Source organism: Molossus molossus, unplaced genomic scaffold, assembly GCF_014108415.1.
Source record: "Molossus molossus isolate mMolMol1 unplaced genomic scaffold, mMolMol1.p scaffold_m16_p_1, whole genome shotgun sequence".
NCBI lineage: Eukaryota > Metazoa > Chordata > Mammalia > Chiroptera > Molossidae > Molossus > Molossus molossus.
Window position 1 is genome coordinate 163,927,743 of NW_023425344.1, and position 22,697 is coordinate 163,950,439.

Here is a 22,697-nt window from a genome sequence, read left to right on the forward strand (position 1 = left end):
ATGTGTTTCAGTTTCATTTTTTGTCACTCTACCCTAATGGACCTTTGTTTCTTTGAATGGGAAATGCATTTCAAAACCACAGTCTGAATGCTAGGGATGCTTATTTTTGCCAGGTTGGTCCTAGTTTCCAGGCCTTCTCAGTAGACCAAAATTAGAAAATGGAGGGGTTTTCTTGTTTTTGTTTTTTAAGATAAAATACATCATGAGTTTATACTGATACTTCAACTTCACTACTACTACAAGATGTTTAACTTTTTCTCTGTCCCATGTTGAGAATCCCAGTTTTCAAAATCACTGGAGCATTAGAATATGAAATAACTACTCACTTGACTTACTCCACATTTTAAAACAATAGTCTCAGAATAACGATACCAACATTATCACCAATAACAAATAGTATTGAAAATAGGTTAAAATTGTTTTTCTATTTTTATTCTAGGGTTTTACTGTCAGATTACTGTGTTTTAAAGTCATTTGTAATAGTTATTTTCTGTGTTGTTATACTGCTAACTGGGTATACTTTTGTCCCTTTTTTTTTTTTTCCAATCCTCACCTGAGGATATTTTTCCATTTATCATCAGATAGAGTGGGAGGAAGGGAGAGAGAGGGATAGGGAGAGAGAGAACATTGATGTGAGAGAGACACATCTACTAGTTGCCTCCTCCACAACCCAACCAAGGCTGGGGACAAACTGCAACTGAGGTATATACCCTTGACCGGAATTGAACCCGAGACTCATTGGTCTGCAGGCCAATGCTCTAACCGCTGAGCAATACTGGCCAGGGCTTCTTTTTTCATTTTTATTTTTAGTGGGTTTTTATTAAAATTTTATTTTTAAAAAAAGTTATGTAAAATATTTGCATGGTTTTAGGGTCAAATCTATAATGAAAGTACATTGAAAGAACTCACTCTGTGATACAAATTGTATTAAAAGAAGTATAGCTTTTGCCCTTAAGCAGTACTATTTTCTTATCATGATTAATACACAGAATAACCTAATATAGTATAATTTTTATTTATACTATATTTTATTAAAATTTATTTGAAGTGATTATTTAAATTTACTTGAAGTATATCTCTTAATGAGATCGATGTACACAACATTTATTTCCCTGACTAGTTCATATATCTACAGATGGATTTTTCAGATTTCTAAGTCGAGGAATTCATCATTGTTTATTTCTTCTGTTTTGTTTTGTTGTAATAGATATGACTAATTTAAATGTCAGGGAGGTCTTCCCTAGCTATATAACTAGTATTTAAATTGAAACTGAGTGATAAGTAGGAATTAGATCAAGATGAAGAGGGCAAGAGTAAAGCTGAAGAGTTATCCCTCCCTTCTATGTAAAATATAAAAATCATATAGCAATAATCTTTTTGTTATTGTTAATCCGCACCTGAGGATATTTCTACATTGATTTGTAGAGAGTAGAAGGGAGAAAGGGGGAGAGAGAGAGAGAAATATCAATGTGAGAGAGACAAATTGATTGGTTGCCTCCCGCATATTGAGGCCAGGGATTGAACCTGCAACCCAGGTACGTGCCCTTGACCTGAAATCAAACCAAAGACCCTTCGGTGCACAGGCCGACACTGAGCCACACTGTCTAGGCACAATAATCTTTTAAATATTATACTTGACCTCATAAGTAAAGAGTCCTAGTGGATGTCAGAAACAAGTAAATGCAAAAGTTACCCTATGAAATCAGAACCATGAGTTTGCATAAACTTGGCTTAGCATCCTGTATGTACCCCCATATGAAGCAAAGACATTAACAAAGTAATTGGTTTTTTTAGAATTCATAGCACTTGTAGAGTGCCAGGTAAAAGCAAATACATAGTAGCTCTGTTGGGAAATTTCTACAGCTTGGGCCTAATGAGAATGCTAAAGAAGTTCCCAATAAAAGACAAAACACACAAACATCCAAAAAATCAAGTTTTGGGAATAGCACTCAAGGATTTAAATAACAAAACATACTGAATGAGATAGAGTATTAGTGGAGTGATTTAAAAATAACACTTCTATGTTGAAAAGTGATCACAGACTTCAGTTCTGGATAACATGGAATAGACACATTTCTCTCTATTCCTTTTGCTAAGTACAGTTAAAAACCCTGAACATTATATATAAAATAAGCATAAGAAAAGTGAAAGGTGGAGAGATGAAAACAGACCAGCTAGAGATCTCATTACCCAAGGAACAACACAGCAGAATGAAGAGGAAATCTAGACATTCTTGTCTAAAGCAAAACTAATAGAATTTGTCACCAGTAGACCTACCCTAAAATAATGCCTATAAGAATTTTTTGAAGCAGAAAGCAAATCATTAAAGGTATAATATTGGACCATCAGAAAGAAAGAAAGAAAGTAAAAAGAATAAAAGCATGTTTTCTTCTCTTGTAAGTTTTCTAAATTATGTTTCATAATTGAGTCAAAAATGGTTCAAAATGTATGTGGAGAAATACTTAGGAAATTATAAACACTGAAAGGCAAAAGAACTTAAAGGGAACTAAGACTTATACATTATTTTACTAGCAAACATATATATATTTTAAAACATACAAAGAGATACACTCACGAGCACTATAGATAAAAATGGAATTTAAAAATTCAAGTAACTCACGGGAGGACAAGAAAAAAGGAAATGATGATCATGGAAATGAACATTAGTAATTGTTAAATGCCCAACAGTTGAAGAAAAAAGTGATCTGGAAGAGGAATATGAAGATTTGTTAGTAACGAAGAGAGATTGAAAAGAAGGTTTTGTGAAAGTTAAAATAATAAGAGAACTTGAACATATGTTTAATATTAATTAACATATATTAATAAATAGGATGGAGGCAGGGCAATATTATAGTAAATGCTGCTTAAACCCTGGCCGGTTGGCCCAGTTGGTTGGAGCATCATCCCATACACCAAAAGGCTGCAGATTTGATTCCTGGTCATAAGGCAACTATTAGATGTTTCTCTCACATCAGTGTTTCTCTGTCTCCCTCTCTCTCTAAAAATCAATAAAAACATATTCCTGGGTGAGGATTAAAAAATAAAGTAAAATAGAAAATAAAAAGACATTGTGAAAATGAGCATCAGTTATGCTTAAAGCAGTGTTTTCAGTAACGTCAACATTAAAAACAGATAGCCAAGGTAATAACGTCACACAACTAGTTACACTATCATTCAAGAGTGAGAGAAAAGAAAGAAAGACATATGGGGACAATTTACCTTATTCCTAAAGAGATTAATAAAATACATATTTAAGATAGAAAGACATTGAACCTAGAAAGAAAAAGGAAGGTACAAGAAGCAGCAGTGAACATAGGAATGGTAAGAACATGCGTAAAGAAAAGTGCACATTGGCCATTAAAAAAAGAACTAAATTTTGGTTATATGGTTTAAATAATTAAAATATTAGTGAAAGATTAATCTGTAAGATGAAAATGGATATTATTGGATTTATTGTTTTAAGGGGCTTGTATTGTTGAAGTAGTAGTAATGGGGCAGCATCATTTTGCTTAAGATTATTAAATCAAGTATTTATCTTTTAAGGACAAATTCTAAAATAACAGAAAGAGAGTATGTAACTTCCAAACCACTTTAGTGGGGTTGGAGGAGAAATAAAGAAAACACATTTAATCTTATAATGTGCAAAATATAGGAATAAAAACAAGCAAAGAAAAACACACCTTCATTTAGAGAAACCACATTATAACTAGAAAAGTAAACTAAATTTAGAATTGTAACTATAATACATGTAAGTAAACATTTTTGTAAAAAAGATAGGATCTTAAATTGCATTTTAAATAAAGGACTTTTTAGATGGTGGGCAGGACCAGAGTGAGGGTGATGCGTGACAGTGAGCAAATGTGAGAGAGGGTGAGTGGATGTGAGTGTGGATAAGCAGCCATGAACAGTGCAGAAACTCCCGTGGTATGGACAGGGAGCAGCAGCCGGCTACCGGTAAGTGGATTGTCAGGGCACTTCTCTCTGCGCAGCTGGAAGGCTCCTCCATTTTGGAAGATCCCTGGTCTTCTCTGGGAGGAGGCAGCAGGGAACAGCTAGGGCCAAGCAACCTGAATCCATCAGACCAGTGGACCCCACTGTGTCAACGTGGACCATCCCACAGTAGAAGCACTATTGAGATGCCTGCTGTGGTAGATGCAACCAGCTGGGAGCCTACCACCATCCCCCACAGCAGCAGCCTGATCAGAGCCAAACACCACCAGCAGCAGGAGTAGCAACAGCTTGGGAGTGGAGCCCCACTCCCAACAGCAGCTGAGGCTCAGTAGCTGAGACACACCCCCAGCAGCAGAGGCTGAGGAGCAGACATCCGTCACCAGGCAGCAGCAGCAGCACAGATTGGCAGTTGAGACCCATCCCCAGTGGCATCAGCAGAGGCTGATGAGGAGCCCAAGCAGCAGCAAGGCTCGGACAGCCGAGACCCACCTCTGACCACTGCAGCAGCAAATTTGGAGTGGAGCCCTCCCCAGCAGCAGCAAAGGATTGGGAGCTGAAAGTACCCCTGGCAACAACAGAAGCAGTAGCAGCACAAACTGGGAGCTAACACTCACCTCCAGCAGCACGAGCAGCGTCTGATCAGGAACTGAGCCCCACCAGGGAGCAGCACAACTCAGCAGTGGGACCCATGTACCCCAACAGCACACCAGCGGGGCCCACACACCCCAAGAGTGCCTAACATGACAAACCAATTCCAGCTGCCAGTTGTCAATCCTCTAGGACCCGCAGCATGCAAGAGGCACTATACACCAAAACAGTATGGGAGGCATAACAGCCTTATTTGATAAACACTGACTTGCCTACACATTCCAACATCCATCACTGGGCCTAGAACTACCAGGCTGCTAAAATGGTGAGACAAAGAAACAACACCCAAATGAAAGAAAAGGAGGAATCACCTTAAAAGTAACTACATAAAATGGAAGCAATTTCTCAGATAAAGAATTCAGAGCAATGATTTTAAGGGTACTCAAACAATTTAGTGAGAACTACAAGCAACTTAAGAATTATGAAGAGCTCAGTGGGAACTATATCATCCTTTAAAAAGAGGTAGAAGCTATGAATAAAAATAAAGAGGAAATAAAGAATGACATAGCTGTCATGAAAAATATCTTAGGATTCAGTACTAGGTTAGAAGAAGCTGAAGACTGAGTTAAAAGACAAGTTAGAAAAAAAAAAAACCCAAATAGAGCAGCAAATGGGAAAAAAATTTAAAAAGCAGGAGGAGAGTGTAAGGGAGCTTTGGGACAGTACGAAGCGTAACAACATTCACATCATAGGCGTGCATGAAGGAGAAGAATTGGAGAAAGGAATAGAGAACCTATTTATAGAAATGACAGAAAACTTCCCTGATTTGGTGAAGAAAAAAGTCACACAGGTCCATGAAACAGAGTCCCAAGCAAATGAACCCAAAAAGACCCACAGCTAGACACATCATAATTAAAATGGCAAACATTAAAGACAAAGAAAGAATCTTAAAGGAAGCAAGAGAGACAAAGTTACCTACAAGGGAGCTCTCAATTAGACTGTCAGTGTTTCTCAATAGAAACACTGCAGGCCAGAAGGGAGTGGCATGAAGTATACAAAGTAAGGAAGGGCAAGGGTCCTGAATCCAAGACTACTCTATCCAGCAAGGCTATCATTCAAAATTGAAGATGAAATAAAGAGCTACACAGAAAAAAGAAGCTAAAGGAATTTACCACCACCAAACCAGCACTGTAAGAAATGCTAAAGGGACTGCTGTAAGAAGAAAAACCAGAGAAAAAGGAACACAGGCATAAAATTAAAATGGCATCTAGTAAGTATGTGTCAATAATAACCTTAAATATAAATGGCTTAAATGCTACAATCAAAAGACATAGAGTAGCTGATTGGATAAAAAAACATGACCCAGCCCTGGCCAGTTTGGCTCAGCGGTTAAAGCGTCAGCCTGTGGTCCAGAGAGACCCGGGTTCGGTTTCCGCTAAGGGCACGTACCTCGGTTGCAGTTTGTCCCCGGCCCTGGTTGGTTGTGCGGGTGGCAGCCACTCGATGTGTCCCTTCACGTCGATGTTTCTCTCTCTCTCTCCCTTCCTCTCTCTCCCTCCCACTCTATCTGTACAAAAAATGGAAAAGTATCCTCGGGTGAGGATAAAAAACAAAAACCAAAAAAAAACATGACCCATATATATGCTGTCTACAAGAGATCCACCTCACAACAAAAGACTCACACAGGATGAAAGTGAAGGGATGGAAAAAATTTTTCCAAGCAAATGGAAAAGAAAAAAAGCTGGTATAGCAATACTCATATCTGATAAGGTAGACTTCAAAATGAGTGCCATAATAAGAGACAAAGAAGGACACTACATAATATGAAAGGGATCAGTCCAACAAGAGGATGTAATCCTGGTAAACATAAATGCACTAAATACAGGAGCACCAAAATATATTAAAAGACTTCTGGAGGACTTTAAGGGAGAGATCAGTAGCAATACAATTATAGTGGGTGACTTTAACACTTCACAGACACCACTGGATAGATCTTCTAGGAAAAATTAACAAGGACACAGAGTCCTTAAATGATGAACTAGATCAGTTGGACTTAATTGATATTTACAGAATATTTCACCCCAGAGCTGCAGAATATACATTCTTTTCAAGTGCACATGTGACATTTTCGAAGATAGACCACATTAGGACACAAAGTAAGTCTCTACAATTTCAAGAAGATTGAAATCATACGAAGTATCTTCTCAGATCGCAGTGGCATGAAACTAGAAATCAATTACAGTGAAGACATTCAAACAAATGGAGGCTAAATAGCATGTTATTAAACAACGAATTGGTTACCAAGGAGATCAAGGAAGAAATTAAAAAATTCCTGGAAACCAATGAAAATGAACATACAACAACACAAAATCTATGAGATGCAGTGAAAGCATTCCTGAGAGGAGAGTTCATAGCACTGGAGGCCTACCTCAAACAAGAAAAATTCCTAATTGACTTTCTAACCCTACAACTTAAAGAACTAGAAAGTAAGCAAAAAGAAAAACCTAGAGCAAGTAGAAGGAAGGAAATAGTAAAGGTCAGAGCAGAAATAAACAACATAGAAACTAAAAAAAATAAAAAATAAAAAGATCAATGAAACAAAGAGCTGGTTCTTTGAAAAGATAAACAAGATTGATGGACCCTTACCCAGACTCACCAAAAAAAAAAAAAGAGAGGACCCAAAGAAGCAAAATCAGAAACAAAAGAGAAGTAACAACTGACACCACAGAAATACAAAGGATCATTAAAACGTACTACGAACCATTTTATGCCAACAAATTGGACAATCTAGGCAAAATGGATAAATTTTTAGAAACACACAGTCTCCCAAAACTGAACCGGGAAGAGACAAAACTTTAACAGACCAATAACAACTAAGGAAATTGAAGATGTAATCCAGAAACTTCCCGTAAACAAAAGCCCAGGCTCAGAAGGCTTCACAGGGGAGTTTTACTGACATTCAAAGAACTTAACACCCGTTCTCCTCAAACTATTTCAAAAAATCCAAGAAGGTGGAAGACTTCCAAACTCATTTTATGAGGCCAGCATAATCCTAATTTTAAAACCATATAGAGATGCTACAAAGAAAGAAAACTACAGATCAGTATCCCTGATAAACACAGATGCCAAAATCCTTAACAAAATATTAGTAAATTGGATCCAGTAATACATTTAAAAAATTATTCACCATGACCAAGTGGATGGGATTCATCCCAGGGATGCAAGGCTGGTACAATATTCACAAATCAATAAATGTGATACACCACATAAACAAAGTGACAGATAAAAACCATATGATCATATCTATAGATGCTAAAAAAGCTGTGGTACATATACACAATGGAATACTTTGCAGTTGTAAGGAAGAAAGATCTCTTATCCTGAGACGATATGGAAGACCCTGGAAAGTATGATTGTAAGCGAAACAAGCCAAACAGAGAAAGACAAATATCACATGATCTCACTTATTTGTGAAATTAAATGAACAAAACAAGCTGATGAACAAAATAGACCCAGAGACACAGTAGTAGGGTACAGACTGACAAACCCCAGAAGAGGAGGGTGGGGGGAGAAATAAATAAACCTCAGAACTTATATGCATGTATGCATAACCATGGACATAGATAACAGTGTTGGGGATGGGGAGGGTGTCAATGAGGGGAAAAGGAGAAACATCTGTAACAAAAATAATAAAAATAAAGATTAAAAAATTATAATAAAAAATGATAATCTCTTTGAGGATGAAACATATTTTAGGAACTTTTCCCCCTGAAGTATTAGAGTAAAATAATAATTGTCTGTAAAAAATAAAGGTATTTAAAGCAAAATAAAAATTAATAAGATTCTAATAATCTCATTTTTAATCTTGTCCTTAAATAACCCTAATAATAGTGTTTACAAGATCAAATCCTTTAGGAGCATTAAGCAGTCCTGAATCTATTTGTACTTAAAAACATAGCCTCAAAATATGTAAAACAAAAATTGACAAAATTTCACAAATTGTTAAAATAGTTGGATATTTTAAATCTCTTAGGAGTTAAGGTTAAGTACACAAATAATTAAGGTCTAAAATAGCAGTGAATGAAAGTACCCATTTTGAAAAGGGTTTATCAAAGGAAGCAAGGCAAGTACATTAAAAAATCTTTACTTTAGTGCACCCCACTAATAAAGGAACAAAAACATCCGGTCATATAATTTTAGATACAGAGAAAGCATTTCAGCCCAGCCGATGTGGCTCAGTGAATTGAGCATCATCCCAAGGACTAAGTTCCTGGTTTGATTCCCAGTCAGGGTACATGCCCGGGTTGCAGGCTTGATTCCCAGTGAGGGGCATGCAGGAGGCAGCCATTCAGTGTTTCTGTTTCTATCTAAAAAAATCAATAAAAACTTTCTTTTTAAAGTGTTTTATACATTTAAACATTTATACATAATTTTAAACTAACACTTTAAAATACCATTATAAAAGAGTATCTTCTAAACATTCAGCAAGCATCCCTAATGGTGAAATGTTACAAGCATTCCCCCTAAGGCCAGACAGGTAGGATAAACATAATTACCCCCTTCATTTCACGCACAGTGTGCTGAACGCCCTAGCAGTGCAACAAGAATAAATGAGTGAGTGAATTCTAGGATTGGAAGAAAATTATCATTTGTAGGCTACATGATTGTTTACTCAAAATGGTCTAAGAAATTCTTCTATACAGAATTTTGCAAGTTGACTGGATACAAGAGGTAAAAGATTCTTGCAGGGAGGTTTGCTAGTGAGAAGGAATGATAAAGAAATGAGTAAACAGAGCAACGAATTGTACCAAAAAATGTTTACTTTGGGGGTTCATGATACAAGATGGAACTAAAAATTTTTAATTAGCATAGAAGAGTGAGAGCTAATAGAGTTTAAAGTGTTCTAAGGTCTTTGTATTATTCAGGAAGAGGATAAATACAGAAGTCCCTCCCCATCCCATCCACAGTTTCACTTTCCTCAGTTTCAGTTACTCCTATCAATCATGGCTTAGAAATATTAAGTGGGGAAATCCATAAGTAATTCATAAGTTTTAAAATTTATTATTTATTTATTTTTTTTTATCCTCACCCGAGAACATTTTTTCATTTTTTGTACAGACAGAGTGGGAGGAAGAGAGAGAGAGGGAAACATCGATGTGAAAGGGACACATCGAGTGGCTGCCACCCGCACGACCAACCAGGGCCGGGGACAAACTGCAACCGAGATACATGCCCTTAGCGGGAACCGAACCCGGGTCTCTCCGGACCGCAGGCGGACGCTCTAACCGCTGAGCCAAACCGGCCAGGGCAGTAATTCATAAGTTTTAAATTGTGCACTGTTTTTTGTAGCATTGTGGAAACTCTCGCTGCCTGAGATATGAGTCATTCTTTTATCCATTATATCCATTCTGCATACACTCCCTATCCCTTGGTCAGTAGTCATCTTGGTTTTCAGATGGACTGTCATAGTATTGCACTACTTGGTTTCAAGTAATCCTTATTTTACTTAATAATGGCCCCAAAGTGCAAGAGTAATGATACTGGAAATTCAGATTGCCAATGAGAAGCCTTAAAGTACTTCCTTTAAGTGAAAAATAGAACATTCTCAACCTTAATAAGGAATGGGAAGAAAATCATATGCTGAGGTTGCTAAGATCTATAGTAAGAACTAATCTGTGAAATTGTGAAGAAAGATAAATTCATGCTAGTTTTGCTGTTGCACCTCACAGTGCAAACGTTATGGCCACAGTGCGTGAAAGGTGCTTAGTTAAGATGCAAAAGACATTAAATTGTGTGTGGAAGACATGAACAGAAAACTTGTTCTGATTGATGGCAACATGTTGCACCAGAAAGCATTGAGCTTATCTGAAGACTTCAGCAAGGGATCCCTGAAACAAGTGACACCAAGCCATTTACTGCAAGTAGGGGATGGTTACACAGATTCTGGGATAGTTTTGGACTGGAAAATATAAAAATTACTGAAGAGGATGTCTGCCCATGAAGAAACTGCTGCCACATTTCCAGCAGAGTTGAAGTTGATTACTAAGGGGAAAGGTATGTATGTATAGGAAAAAATCTTGTATATTAGGGTTCAGTACTATCCGCAGTTTCAGTCATCTACTTGGGGTCTTGGAACATATGTTGTGAATAAGGGGAGACTACTGTACATTGGTTCACTTTAGATTTTAAATATGCCTATTAAAATCTTAAGAGGTAACTGTTTTCTAAAAAAGGATTAGTATGACTTTTAAAATAGAAGGTAAATTGGAATTTTAAAAAATTAAAACGTTGACAGAAAGGAATAACTTATTTGAAAGCAGTACAATTGCCCAAAATAAAGTGATAGAAGTAGTGTCCTAATATAGTAATAGTTATAACAAGTGAAAATTACTCTCACAAAAGCAAGTTTGCAGCTCAGTCGGTTGGGAATCATCCCTGTGCACCGAAAAGTTGCTGGTTCCATTCCCAGTTAGGGCACATGTCCTCGTTTCGGGCTTGATCCCCAGTAGAAGATGTGCAGGAGGCAGCTGATTGATGTTTCATTCTCACGTCAGTGTTTTGCTCTACACCTCTCCCTTCCTCTCTCTCTCAAAACAAAACAAACAAACAAAATCAATACACTGTTCTTTAAAAAGAAGCAAATTGCAGAAAAATAAATATACAGTATGTCACCATTTATAGAAAATTTCAAAACAATCAGAGCAATGCTGACTATTATTTAGGGATACATATATTGTGAAACTAAAATGAGATGCACACATAGTAAAAATTTCAGGATAGTAATTAATAGTTTCAAATAGTTTCCTTTGTAAAAGTAGAAAAGGGAAAGTGGTAAATGGGCAGAGTTTAATTAAATGAATAGAATATTTTTCTTTCAAATAATCTGAGCAAACATAACAATGTGAATGTCTTTTAAAATCCAGTGACAGTTTGTGGTTTTCTATTTCCTGGATTTGTATTTAGGCTTGAAATATTTCCTTATTAAAAATAAAATTTTGCCCAGCTGGTGTGGATCAGTGGTTGAGGGTCAACCCATGCACCAAGGGGTTGCTTGGTTCGATTTCTGATCAGGGCACCTGCCCAGGTTGTGGGCCCCATCCCCATTGAGGGGCATGCGGGAGGCGGCCAATTGATGTTCTCTCTCATCGATGTTTCTGTCTGTCTCTTCCTCTCCCATCCTCTCTCTCTAAAAATCAATAAAGAAAGAAAAAATATATAAATAAAATTTTGCCCGTTGGTTGGACATCATCTCATGCACCAAGGGGTTGCTGGTTCAATTCCCAGTCAGGGCACATGCCCAGCTTGTGGGCTCGATCCCCAGTGGGGTGGGGTGTGCGGGAGGTTATCAGTTGATGTTTCACTTTCATGTTGGTGTTTCTCTATCCCTCTCTCTTCCTCTCCCCCAAAAAATCAATTAAAACATTAAATAAAATTTTAAGGGTGAACTTAAGTTTGGCTGAAATTTGCTTGAAAGGTAAACGGAAGGTACATCTTAAGAAAGAAAGGCAAGGCCCGGCCAGTGTGACTCAGTGGTTGAGCATCCACCCATGCACCAAGAGGTTGCCAGTTTGATTCTCAGTCAAGGCACATGCCCAGGTTGTGGGCCTGATCTCCAGTGGGGGACATGCAGGAGGCAGTCAATCTGTGTTCTCTCATCGATGTTTCTATCTTTCCCTCTCTCTCTATAAATCAATAAAGAAAAAAAGGTGTTTTTCAAAAAAAGAAAGGGAAGGGTGGGATTTTGGAGGGCCCTGGAAGGCATGTTAAGGAGGTTGGACTTTGTTTCTTGGACAAGAGTGTGTATCAGTTTCCTGTGGTTGCTGTAAAAAAAAATTACCACAAACTGCATAGCTTAAAACAACAGAAATTTATTCTCTCAGTTTTGGAGGCTTGAAGTTCAAAATTCACTTGTTGGCAGAGCTACACTCTTTCTGGAAATTTAGGAAGACACTCTATTCTTTGCCACTCCCAGCTTCTGGTGGCTCCTGGCATTATTGGATTGTGGTTACGGAACTCCAGTTCTCTGTATCTGTATCACATGGCCTTTTCATCTCTGTGTGTCTCTTATAAAGTCACTTGTCATTGGATTTAGGGCCGGATAGATAATCTAGAGAGGATGATTTCAGGATCCTCAATTACATCTGCTTAAACCATTTTTCCAAATAAGGTCACATTCACAGGTTTCAGGGAATAGGATGTGGAAATATCTTTTGTGGGGCCTCCTTCCTGCCTCAGGATGAATGACAGTATTGGGTTTATTTCTGGCACATACCTGTGCCTATAGCATGAAAAACGAACTTCGAGATTTACACACCTGGTACAACAGTTCCTCTGTGAGTGGTTTGTAATAAGGTGGTAGTGGGTGTAGGGAGAAATGAGCCAGTAAAAGGGATTTCAGAAAAGGGAATTCATAGGACTTGGTGATTAGGAATGGAAGAGAAGAGTTAAGGTTGACTTGATTTAGCTATACTAATTTGACGGATAAAATGTAGGCTTTATTGTCACTTATGGTTCAGATTTTGTTAGTAAGGATTAGCTTTATTTTGGACTTAATACATTTAGATGCTTGGAATATGTGCTACCCAATAGTCTGTTGGCTATATTTCTGGGCTGGAGAGAGACAGTTTTATAGTGATGAGCCTAGGTATACCTGCTAAATGAAGCCACAGGAGAAATTGGCCTTGTTACAAATCTATGGAAGACAAAGAGCAACATTTAAAGCAAAGTAAAGAAGAAAACAAAAATGTTTTGTAAGAAACTGAAAAGGTTGATCAGAGAAAAAGGAGGAAACCAGGAGACTGGTGCCAAAAAGGAAGATCAGTCATGAACTTATGGCAGTTATTCCCGAGATGTAGACAGGAGTGGAAGAAAAGTGAATGGGAATTAAGACACGGAGACAGTAAATATAGATTAAGTCTTTCAAGCAGGTTGTACTGAATGAAAACAGATGGGCTTGACGAATTTGTTTTTCCGTATTCAAAGATAGATTTATGTGCTCTTGAGGAAGATCCAGTAGAAAGGGAGGGGAATCAGTGTGTCAAGGAGTACCTGTGGTAAGGAGCCCAGAGCCACAGATAGGGCTTAGTCAGTCTGCTAGTACCTTCACGCTTTGCTCACTAGTATAGACATTTTTAAAAAGTCATTTGTTACTTGTATTTTGTGAATTATGCATTCATATTTTGCTCATTTCCTATTGGATTGTTCTTTTAGAAAAATTATTTGTATATTTTATATATTTAGAAATTAGTTTTGTCATGTATATTAAAAGGACTTTCCCTCTTTGTTTTCCTTTGTTAATTTCCTTTTAGCAATACATAATGTTTTAAATTTTTATGTGGCTATGGTTTGCAATCTTTTTGCAATCTCTAGAAAACTTCAATTTTACACTAATTAGCTTTGAAGTATAAAATACTTCAGATGTCTACATTTTTCTCTTAAAAATTGTTAGCTTACTTTTAAAACTATTCTATAAAACCAGATAATGTAAACATATAAAAGATTCATTTTACATTAAAATATTTGTTATTGATTTGAAAGTATCATAGCACATACAGTATACCCATAATTTTTATCTTTTTCCTCACATTTCTGTATATGTGGTGGTAAATTAGCTAGAAATGTTAACTCCTAGTGTAATAGCAAATACACGTGTGAATGTTTGCTCATTACTTTTCTTCTCTTAAGTTTTAAGCAGGGTCTGAAAACTCTTGGTGTTTTGGAGAAAATTCAGACTTATCCAGAAGCATTTTATAGCATCTTCTGTCATAAACCTGAGAATCTTTCTGCAAAAATCCTTAGTGATCTTTTTACAGTACACACGTTATCTGATGCACAGTCTTTGGGGTTTTGGAACAGTTACTTACAGGCTGTTGAGGGTATGTGGATTTTTATTTTTATCTAACTGTCTTAGAATGTTTTAGTATTTAAATTTATTTCTTTAGTTTTGCTTTCTGATAATAAGAACTTTCATCAGCTAACTCCATATTTACAAAACAGTTAAAAACAAGTTTATATAACTGAGTTGAAGGTGATGAGGAAAGGTTACAGTATAAAGTTATTATGTTTTACAGTGTTTTCCTTTATATGATTTGAGGCAAAAGGCATTCTTCTGAGGAATTTTAAATATATGGGTGATTGCCACTGCATAGAACAGTCTAAAAGCTAATTGTCTGTTTCATCTTTTTCAAACTTAAGTTAAATTGGATTATTTTTCATTCATTGGTTAGGGCTTTGATAGTGATATTTGTCATTGAGCATTAGCAACGTGAAATCATTTTGTTTAATAGAGTGGACAACTTTTTAACTTTTAGTTAAATCTTCTTTTAGCTAGGTTTTTGTATTAGTTTGTTTTTGTTTTACACCATTTAGTTTTTCTCTGCATTTGTTAAACTAATTGATTTTCAACCAGTGGCCACAAGAATTCTGAAAACATGCAATGCCTTACTATTTAGTTATGGGCACTGACCTCTTTTCCCATAGATTGTCCAATAAGAAAATGACAACCTCCAAAACAACTATAGCTGGTATAAGTGAATGAAAATTACACCTTTTTTGGGGGTCAGATTGGCAAAAAATATATTTTTTGGTGTGCCACAGAATTTTAGTAACTAGTTTATATGTGCCATGAGATGAAAAAGGTTGAAAATCACTGAACTAGTTTATCAAATATTGATGATCCAGAAGTAGTTTAAAATTGTTTTTAAGTATCCTATCCCAAAAAGATGGAGTTTCATAACCCACTGAACCTCTTGGACTCTATAATTTTATATTAGAGAAGGCATTCAAATAGGCAATGAGTAGTTCAACTAAATGATCTTGGGAGTCCTACTTTGAGATTAAAAATAAAAACATTTACTGAATGTACTATTTTCCTAGTGCTGCATTTGACTTAGTGATTTAGTTTGCCCAAGGTAAATGTGGGAGTCTCTGCCTTTCAACATTCTCAGTCAAGTTGGAGAAGAGTCTATGATGGTAGCAATATATAATTAACTTATTTTTCTTTCTCTTTCTTTTTTTGGTAAACTGTTCAGATGGTAAATCTGCAACAACACTGGAAGACATTCTTATTTTTGCAACTGGCTGCAATTCCATTCCACCTGCTGGATTTAAACCCACTCCTTCAATTGAGTGCCTTCAAACAGATTTTCCTGTTGGAAACAAGTGTAATAACTGTTTAGCTCTTCCAATCACCAATACATATAAAGAATTTCAAGACAAAATGGACTTTGCCATAAGAAACACTCTAAGACTAGAAAAGGAAGAAAGCTGTCACTACATTGGACAGTAACATGTTTTGAACAAAGAGATGCTTCTTTAAAAGCTGCTATTTATACTTTTGTTTCAGAAATCTGTCTATCATCACTTTTGAACAAACTTGTCAGCTTCTTGGTCCAATAAAATTTATGACATGAACATAAAGGAATGTTTTGGCCATTTAAGCTAAAAAAATTTTTGTTAAGGTGTACCAGTCATAGTTAATGATGTTTTTCTATTTTGTTAGTATACATGCTTCATAACCTTCGATATAAATACTTTTAGAATGGCTGTACAGACTTTCTTCAAGTATAGTAGCATGGTGTATATTAGAAAAAAAACTTGTACTCACTGTTTTTGTACGTTTGGATTAGCTATAGGATACCACATTGATTTTCTTCTAGCTTTATGCAATTTCAAATTATTACTTATTTTATTTTAAAGCATTAAATAGAAAAACTAGTTGAAAAATTCTGTTATATAAATCAAAGGTATATATTCTGGGGTATGTGTTATATGTATCCTTTTCTAGGATGGCACTAAATTGGTTGTTTAAAATGTTTTCTTTAGATTCCTGATTTATATTAAAATAGACCCACACTGCAATTAGATTATGCCTAATGGGGAAGTATTACATAAAAAGCGGAATTGCACAAATTGTCTATAATTTATGGATATTCCATGGTCTTAAAAATACTTCTGAGGTAGATAAAAATATAGTTGAAAATACTAAGAAAGTGTCTTTAATCATAGGATTTTTTTTTTTCCCTGTCTCACCCATAATCATTTCAGGTATCTGAATGATATCTGTGGGTTGTCACATGGTAGGTTTGGCTATTTGACATTTATTTATTATTGAGATGGTTGTGTGATAGATAAGCTCACACCATTGTATTACTGTTATCTTTTTTTGCTCTTGAAAGGTATCTTTATTATATAGGCCATGTAGAAATATGTAAGAAAGAAATACAAATAGAATGAAAAACCCATTCTAATCTCTCCACACAGAATTAACTGATGTGTGTCAATGTATTCTATAAACTCGTTTCCTTTTTTAACTTTGTTAATGTTACTAAAAGTCAAAGAACATTAACATTTATTACTGTTACCTAAATGTAACTAGAAATCATGTAATAACAATTTGGAGATTATATCCCCATAGTCATGTCCCCATATTTTTTATATATACTTTTGCAAAAGAAGAAATTGGAAAAGTCTAATTTCTCTAACTATTATCAAATATAAATGGCTTTTCCACCAAAGTAAATCATGTGAGAGTTAAACTGCTTGGTTATAACCACATTTTTCTTGACACCCAAAGCAGGTATCAGCTATTGTCATGTTCTCCCCAAGAAACATCCCTAAGATATTGATTTTTTTTTTTTTTTTTTTAATCCTCACCCGAGGATATTTTTCCATTTTTTGTACAGATAGAGTGGGAGGGGGAGAGAGAGAGAAACATCGATGTGAAGGGACACATCGAGTGGCTGCCACCCGCACGACCAACCAGGGCCGGGGACAAACTGCAACCGAAGTACGTGCCCTTAGCGGAAACCGAACCCCGGTCTCTCTGGACCACAGGCCGACGCTCTAACCGCTGAGCCAAACTGGCCAGGGCAAGATATTGATATTTTTATTTTTATATTTTTGTTAATCCACACTCGAGGATATTTTTTTCATTAATTTTTAGAGAGAGTGGAAGGGAAGGAGGGATGAGGGGTAGAAAGAGTGAGAGAGAGAAAGAAACATCAGTGTGAGACAGACACATTGGTTGCCACACATGCCCCTAGTAGGGCTAGGGGTCGGACCTGCAACCTAGGTACATATCTTTGCCTGGGAGTCAAACCCGAGACACTTTGGCGAGTGGGCCGGTGCTTTAAGCACTGAGCCACACAAGCCAGGGCAGTTACTGATATTTTCAAAGAAAAATAACAGGATTGATTTGATATCGGTAATATATATCTCTTAATACCAAAGGAAAACTAAAACATAATCCTAGTGTGATTTTCTTTGTTACACTTACTAACAGATCCAGCAAATTAAATTTTCACTTTCATTTGAAGTTTTCAAGAACTTTAGAACATTTCTTTGTCTTGTGTTAAATTTAGATTATTGAAAGTAATTAAAAGACCGATTATCAAAAATGAGTTTGAACATCTAATGTAAATCTCAAACTTGTCATATATTTCAAATGTGTTGATAATATTGGCTACTTTATTTCTTAACCTACCTAGTTTTATAAAATTTAAAAGCCACTAAACCAATACAAACAAAAATCTAATTCAAAGAATTTTCTGGTTATTTGTAGTTTTAATTAATTTCCCCTACTGTGGTATATTAAGCTAATGAGCACGCACACACTTTTTAGGTGGGGAGGGGTAGGAGGGAGGAAGGGAGCTTGGTTTGGATACAATCAAAACAGTATTTCAATTGCTCACTTACTTTATGCATAGTCAGGGCCTTAGGGATAAGTTGTGAATAATCATTAGGATATTCTTGGTTTAAACTGAAGCCTAAGTATTCATATTGAAAAACGTTTTCTGTTTCAAGGATTTTCCATTAGTATGATTTTTAAAGATTAATCTGTGTAGTCAGGCCATATCAGAGAAACTTGTAGGTTGTTTTCTGCAGTGTTACTATGTCAAATGGTTTGTATTCTGAATGTTCTTTTTCTATTCACTGTTATGGCCAGTGCATACTTCTTACTGATAATTAATTGATTTTCAAAAGAAATAATGCTATAAACCATTATGTATGTATGTATTTCTTAAATATTTTCATCCAAATGTCATATATTTCAAGCTTGTTTTCTATTGCTCTTAATATCAAAGAAAACCAAAAATTTGCCTATTATGTATCTGCTATTAATGGTCTTTGGTTAGTTTTATAGTCACCGCTTTTAAACTTTTTGGTGTGAGAACTTCATCTGAAAGTTTTTTTATACAATTTTCTACTATTCTTCTACTTGGTTATTTTAGTATTTAAGGTAAATATTCTTTAAAGTATCAGAAACTAGCTTATGATTTTATATTTTGTCATATTTAATTCCCATTTATGAATAGGTCATTCTTTGTGTCAAGTAAAAAGCCTTCATTTGAGAAATCACTTGACTTCTACTTTATACCAAAAGTTTTTATCATTTTTGTCCCTACTAATATGGAAGCTAGTGGAGTTTTTGCACTTGCTACTTAATGCTAAGGAAAGTATAATAGGTAAGTTTTTCAGTGACTTTGCCTTTAGCATTCCAGTCATAAGAAATTAGAACAAGATTCTGTTTATAAAGAAAACAGTCAACCAAAAAATGATTCTATTTATAAATATGTGATCTTTTTATATAGTGATTATCACATGCTTCATTTTATGTTCACAGTAAGCTATTAAACTAGTTTTAATGCTTCGAGTAATGCAACACAAAGTCTTGTGCTTCGAGTAATGCAATACAAAGCGTAAGAACACATTGAATGATGGATTGCTTGAATGTGTATTATGTGTAGTTTAGGAATGTTTGGGTTGCTTTGAAGAAACCCAGTTTTTAAGTTCTCATTTTGACTGTTTCTCAGTTGCCAAACGTATTCCAATACTTACTGTATGCCAGGTATTGTACTAGGTGATAGTTTATATGGCAGCCTATTCCCATCCCCCCCTTTTGAAGACATCAGATGTAGCCAAAAAAACATGCCACTTAAATGAAGTTTTTAAAATAAATGTTTATGCTACTAAATGTGAAATGCTTATATAAACTTAGTTAAATAACTTGACATGATTTAACAAGGTTAAGATTCCAAAAATATTAAGTAGATAGATTCTTTCTGCGTTTGAGAGATCCTGCGAACTGTCAGCTTGCACTTAGGAAACTCTCTTGAATGAAGGATTACAGTTTACCAGAATAAATTATTTAAGCCAAAAATCTGGGTAGGTAGAGTTGGATAAAGGGGTACAATAAGTTAGATTAACTGATATTCTGAAGCCACAATTTATTTTTATTATTTGATTCAAATATGTACCAGATACCTTAGTCTCAGCCTTACAGAGACTACTTGTCTACTACTATTCATCTGTGGGGCATATTTTTCTATAAGTTTATTGACCACATTATGTGCACTCCTTGTTGAGAATAGTTTTTATCAGTTTTATGTTGATACTGTATATAAATGTTAAACATTTTCTTAGCATTTTAATATGGTTTTATGTATAGTATTAGGGAGAAGTCTGATGGAGCTGAAATGGTTAAATGATCGATTTGAATTTGAGAGTATAAGTACCCAAATGAATAAGATTGGGCTCTCAGGTGTTGGAAAGCCAGAAAGCCTGTATATTTTATATTCCATGGACACAAAAACTGAAGAAGAACTTTCACATAGGGCAGGAACTGTCATTTCTGTTTATTCTCAACACACCTAGATCATTGGTGATTCCTTCAAAATATTGGTGATAGCCCTAGCTAGGTGGCTCAGGTGGTTGGAGCATCACCCCATACACCAAAAGTTTGTGGGTTTTGGAGGTAATTGACCCATGTATCTCACATCAATCTTCCTCCCTCCCTTCTCTCCCTAGAATAAATTAAAACAACCTCCGGTGAGGGTTTTTTGTTTGTTTTTTTAAACTATTTAAAAATATTGGTGATAACACTGAATAAAACAGTAATTCCAGTTAATTTCTTAGTGACTATGCCAACTAGCTATAGAAATGAGAGAGAATGCAATTCTTAACGATTCATAACTTTTACCAACCTCTCTGTCCCCCAGATCCCATCCCCTGGTACATAGAAGTCAAACAATTGTAACTTTCAGCTTCAAGATGAATAAGGTCTGAGGAACTAATATATAACATGATGACTACAGTTGATATCTGTATTTATCATTGAAATGTGCTTAAAAGTAGAGCTAAATTGTTCTCATGGGGATGGATGTGATCATTCACTAGATGGAATCTTTTCACAATGTATATGTCAGTCATCACGATATACACTTTAAATACCTTACAGATTTTGTCAATTCTCCATGAAGCTGAAAAATAATTTTAATTACACAAGAAAAAGAATGTAAGCTCAATTCTAGGGCATTTCCTAATGGTGTTTTAAATAAGATCACCTGTCTTAAGTTTTGTAAAAATAAATGACTTTTATTGGTGAAATAGAGAAGTTAATATTTTATTACAGAAATGTGCTTTTCGTGTAGTTGTTAGGGTAACTTTTAACTAATTTCTCATATAAATTTGAAAGTTGTTTTGAAAGCAGTTTTTGAGACACTTAATTTCATTTCAGAATCTGGCGCAGCTTTAGAATGAACATAAACAGCTAGTGCTATGTCATCAGTGAACTCTAAACATATGGGAAATGAGCTGTCTTTGTGGATCCGTTTTTGACATCCAATAAAAATCTATGGATTAAATTGGGAATCATCAATATTGGGTACATTTGACCACGTGGCTTCATGTGTACATTAAAACACCAGCCAAATCCACTTACCTACTCTCCCCCAAAGCAGTGTTTTGTGATTTTTGCAATTACCAAAGGGATGGGAGGAAATCTCTGCCATTTTGCATCCTTCTGGTTCTTGTGTCCATGTTAGCAAAACACCATAAAGCCAGACCACTGAGAAAAACATTGCTCCAAAGCCGCCTTTCCCAGTAAAGGGGAGCGAAGAGGAAACAGAAGAGGCAGCTAGCATTTAAGTGCCTACTTTGTTACCGGAGTTTCAATTAACGACGTTAGTCCTGGTCCTTAAACCCCTAAGTATTCTCACCAGTTAGTGATCTGTAAATGACCCAACAGTCCGGCGTTTAATTATGTTCTTTGCACTACACTCCGCTCCCACCGTAAGAGCTCAACTGAAAGCAGCTACTGTTTGAGAGGCGGTGGCCTGAACAAATAGAATAAAAAATCCTATTATTCCGCAGCTGAAAAACGCCACGGGGTTCAGGTATGAACCGGCACTGGGTTCGAAGTCCTGCGGAGGTTTGAAGCGGTGGGAGAGCCGTCCTGGAGGAGGCGGGGTCCAACCCCCAAGAACTTCCTCTGGCCCCGCCCCTCCGGGCTTTGCTTCCGGGGCGGTTGCGGCGGCCACGTCATCCTGGGCTCTGCTCGCCAGCCGGGCAGTGGATGGTGGGAGCCAAGATGGCGGCGGCTAGTATCCGAGAGAGACAAACAGGTACCAACTTCTTTATGCCCTTCTCCCTGTGGTTTGTGCCTGCGGTGGGACGTCCTCCTCCCCGACTGGTCGCCCTCCCTTAGACGCGGTGCGTGCAGCGGGGAGACGGACCTGGAGGAGTTTAACCCAGTTCCCGGAGCATCGGGAACCCCTCCCCTTTTGAGTTTTCAAGGAAGAGATGCCATGGACGTGGGAGCTCGGCCGCTCTTCAGTGCAGGAGAAGGGGCTCCAGCAGTGTGCCGGTGGCTGTGGTCCTGCCTTGTCTCGTCTGCTGGGAGGCCGTCGTGACAGAATCTGGCGGCTGGCATTTTTTCCCCTGTGTTGCCACCTATGAGGTCTCCGGGTTTGTTTCTGTGCTGGTTCGGTTCTCTCCCAGTTTGAATAGGGTCGAGAGAGTTTTGTTTTCTGGCATTTCCACCACAGTCAAAAAATTTTAATATGCTTTTCAGGGCAGCTTACGTTCTGCCATTTCACCTTTCTGCCTTAGAGATTCTTAGTTTTGTCTTAATTTTTTGTAAACTTTCTGATGGCAACTTGCATTATACCTGTTAGCTACGAGCTGATGGTTTATAACTGTTAGCTGATTGTCTTAAAAGTTGGCAAGCTGTTCGTTCTGAAGAGCTAATAGAAATAAGCCATCAAGAAGGTGCATACTTGGAAATTCTGTCTCTCGTAATCATTGTATTTTTGCATGTAAGTATGAATAGGAAAATAATTGGTTACAATTAATGTGACCTACAGCAGGGATTTTGGTTG

At 36.5% G+C, this 22,697-nt stretch overlaps 1 protein-coding gene across 15 annotated transcripts in view; it reads left to right on the plus strand.

Annotated features, from left to right (window-relative positions):
- Positions 1–22,697, plus strand: part of LOC118619400 (sec1 family domain-containing protein 1) — a 156,874-nt gene that overhangs the window by 30,035 nt on the left and 104,142 nt on the right. For 14 of the 15 annotated variants that reach the window (XR_004957263.1, XR_004957266.1, XR_004957274.1 and 11 more), the window contains 3 exons: positions 14,224–14,414; positions 15,570–15,701; positions 18,855–19,004. Coding sequence is in view for 12 of the 15 variants with exons in the window: in XM_036246121.1 (XP_036102014.1) it covers positions 14,224–14,414; positions 15,570–15,701; positions 18,855–19,004 (473 nt within the window). In the remaining 3 variants the exon portion in view is untranslated. Of the gene's footprint in view, positions 1–14,223; positions 14,415–15,569; positions 15,702–18,854; positions 19,005–21,728; positions 21,942–22,697 lie in introns of those variants that run through there. The other variant, XM_036246133.1, reaches the window with a different exon arrangement.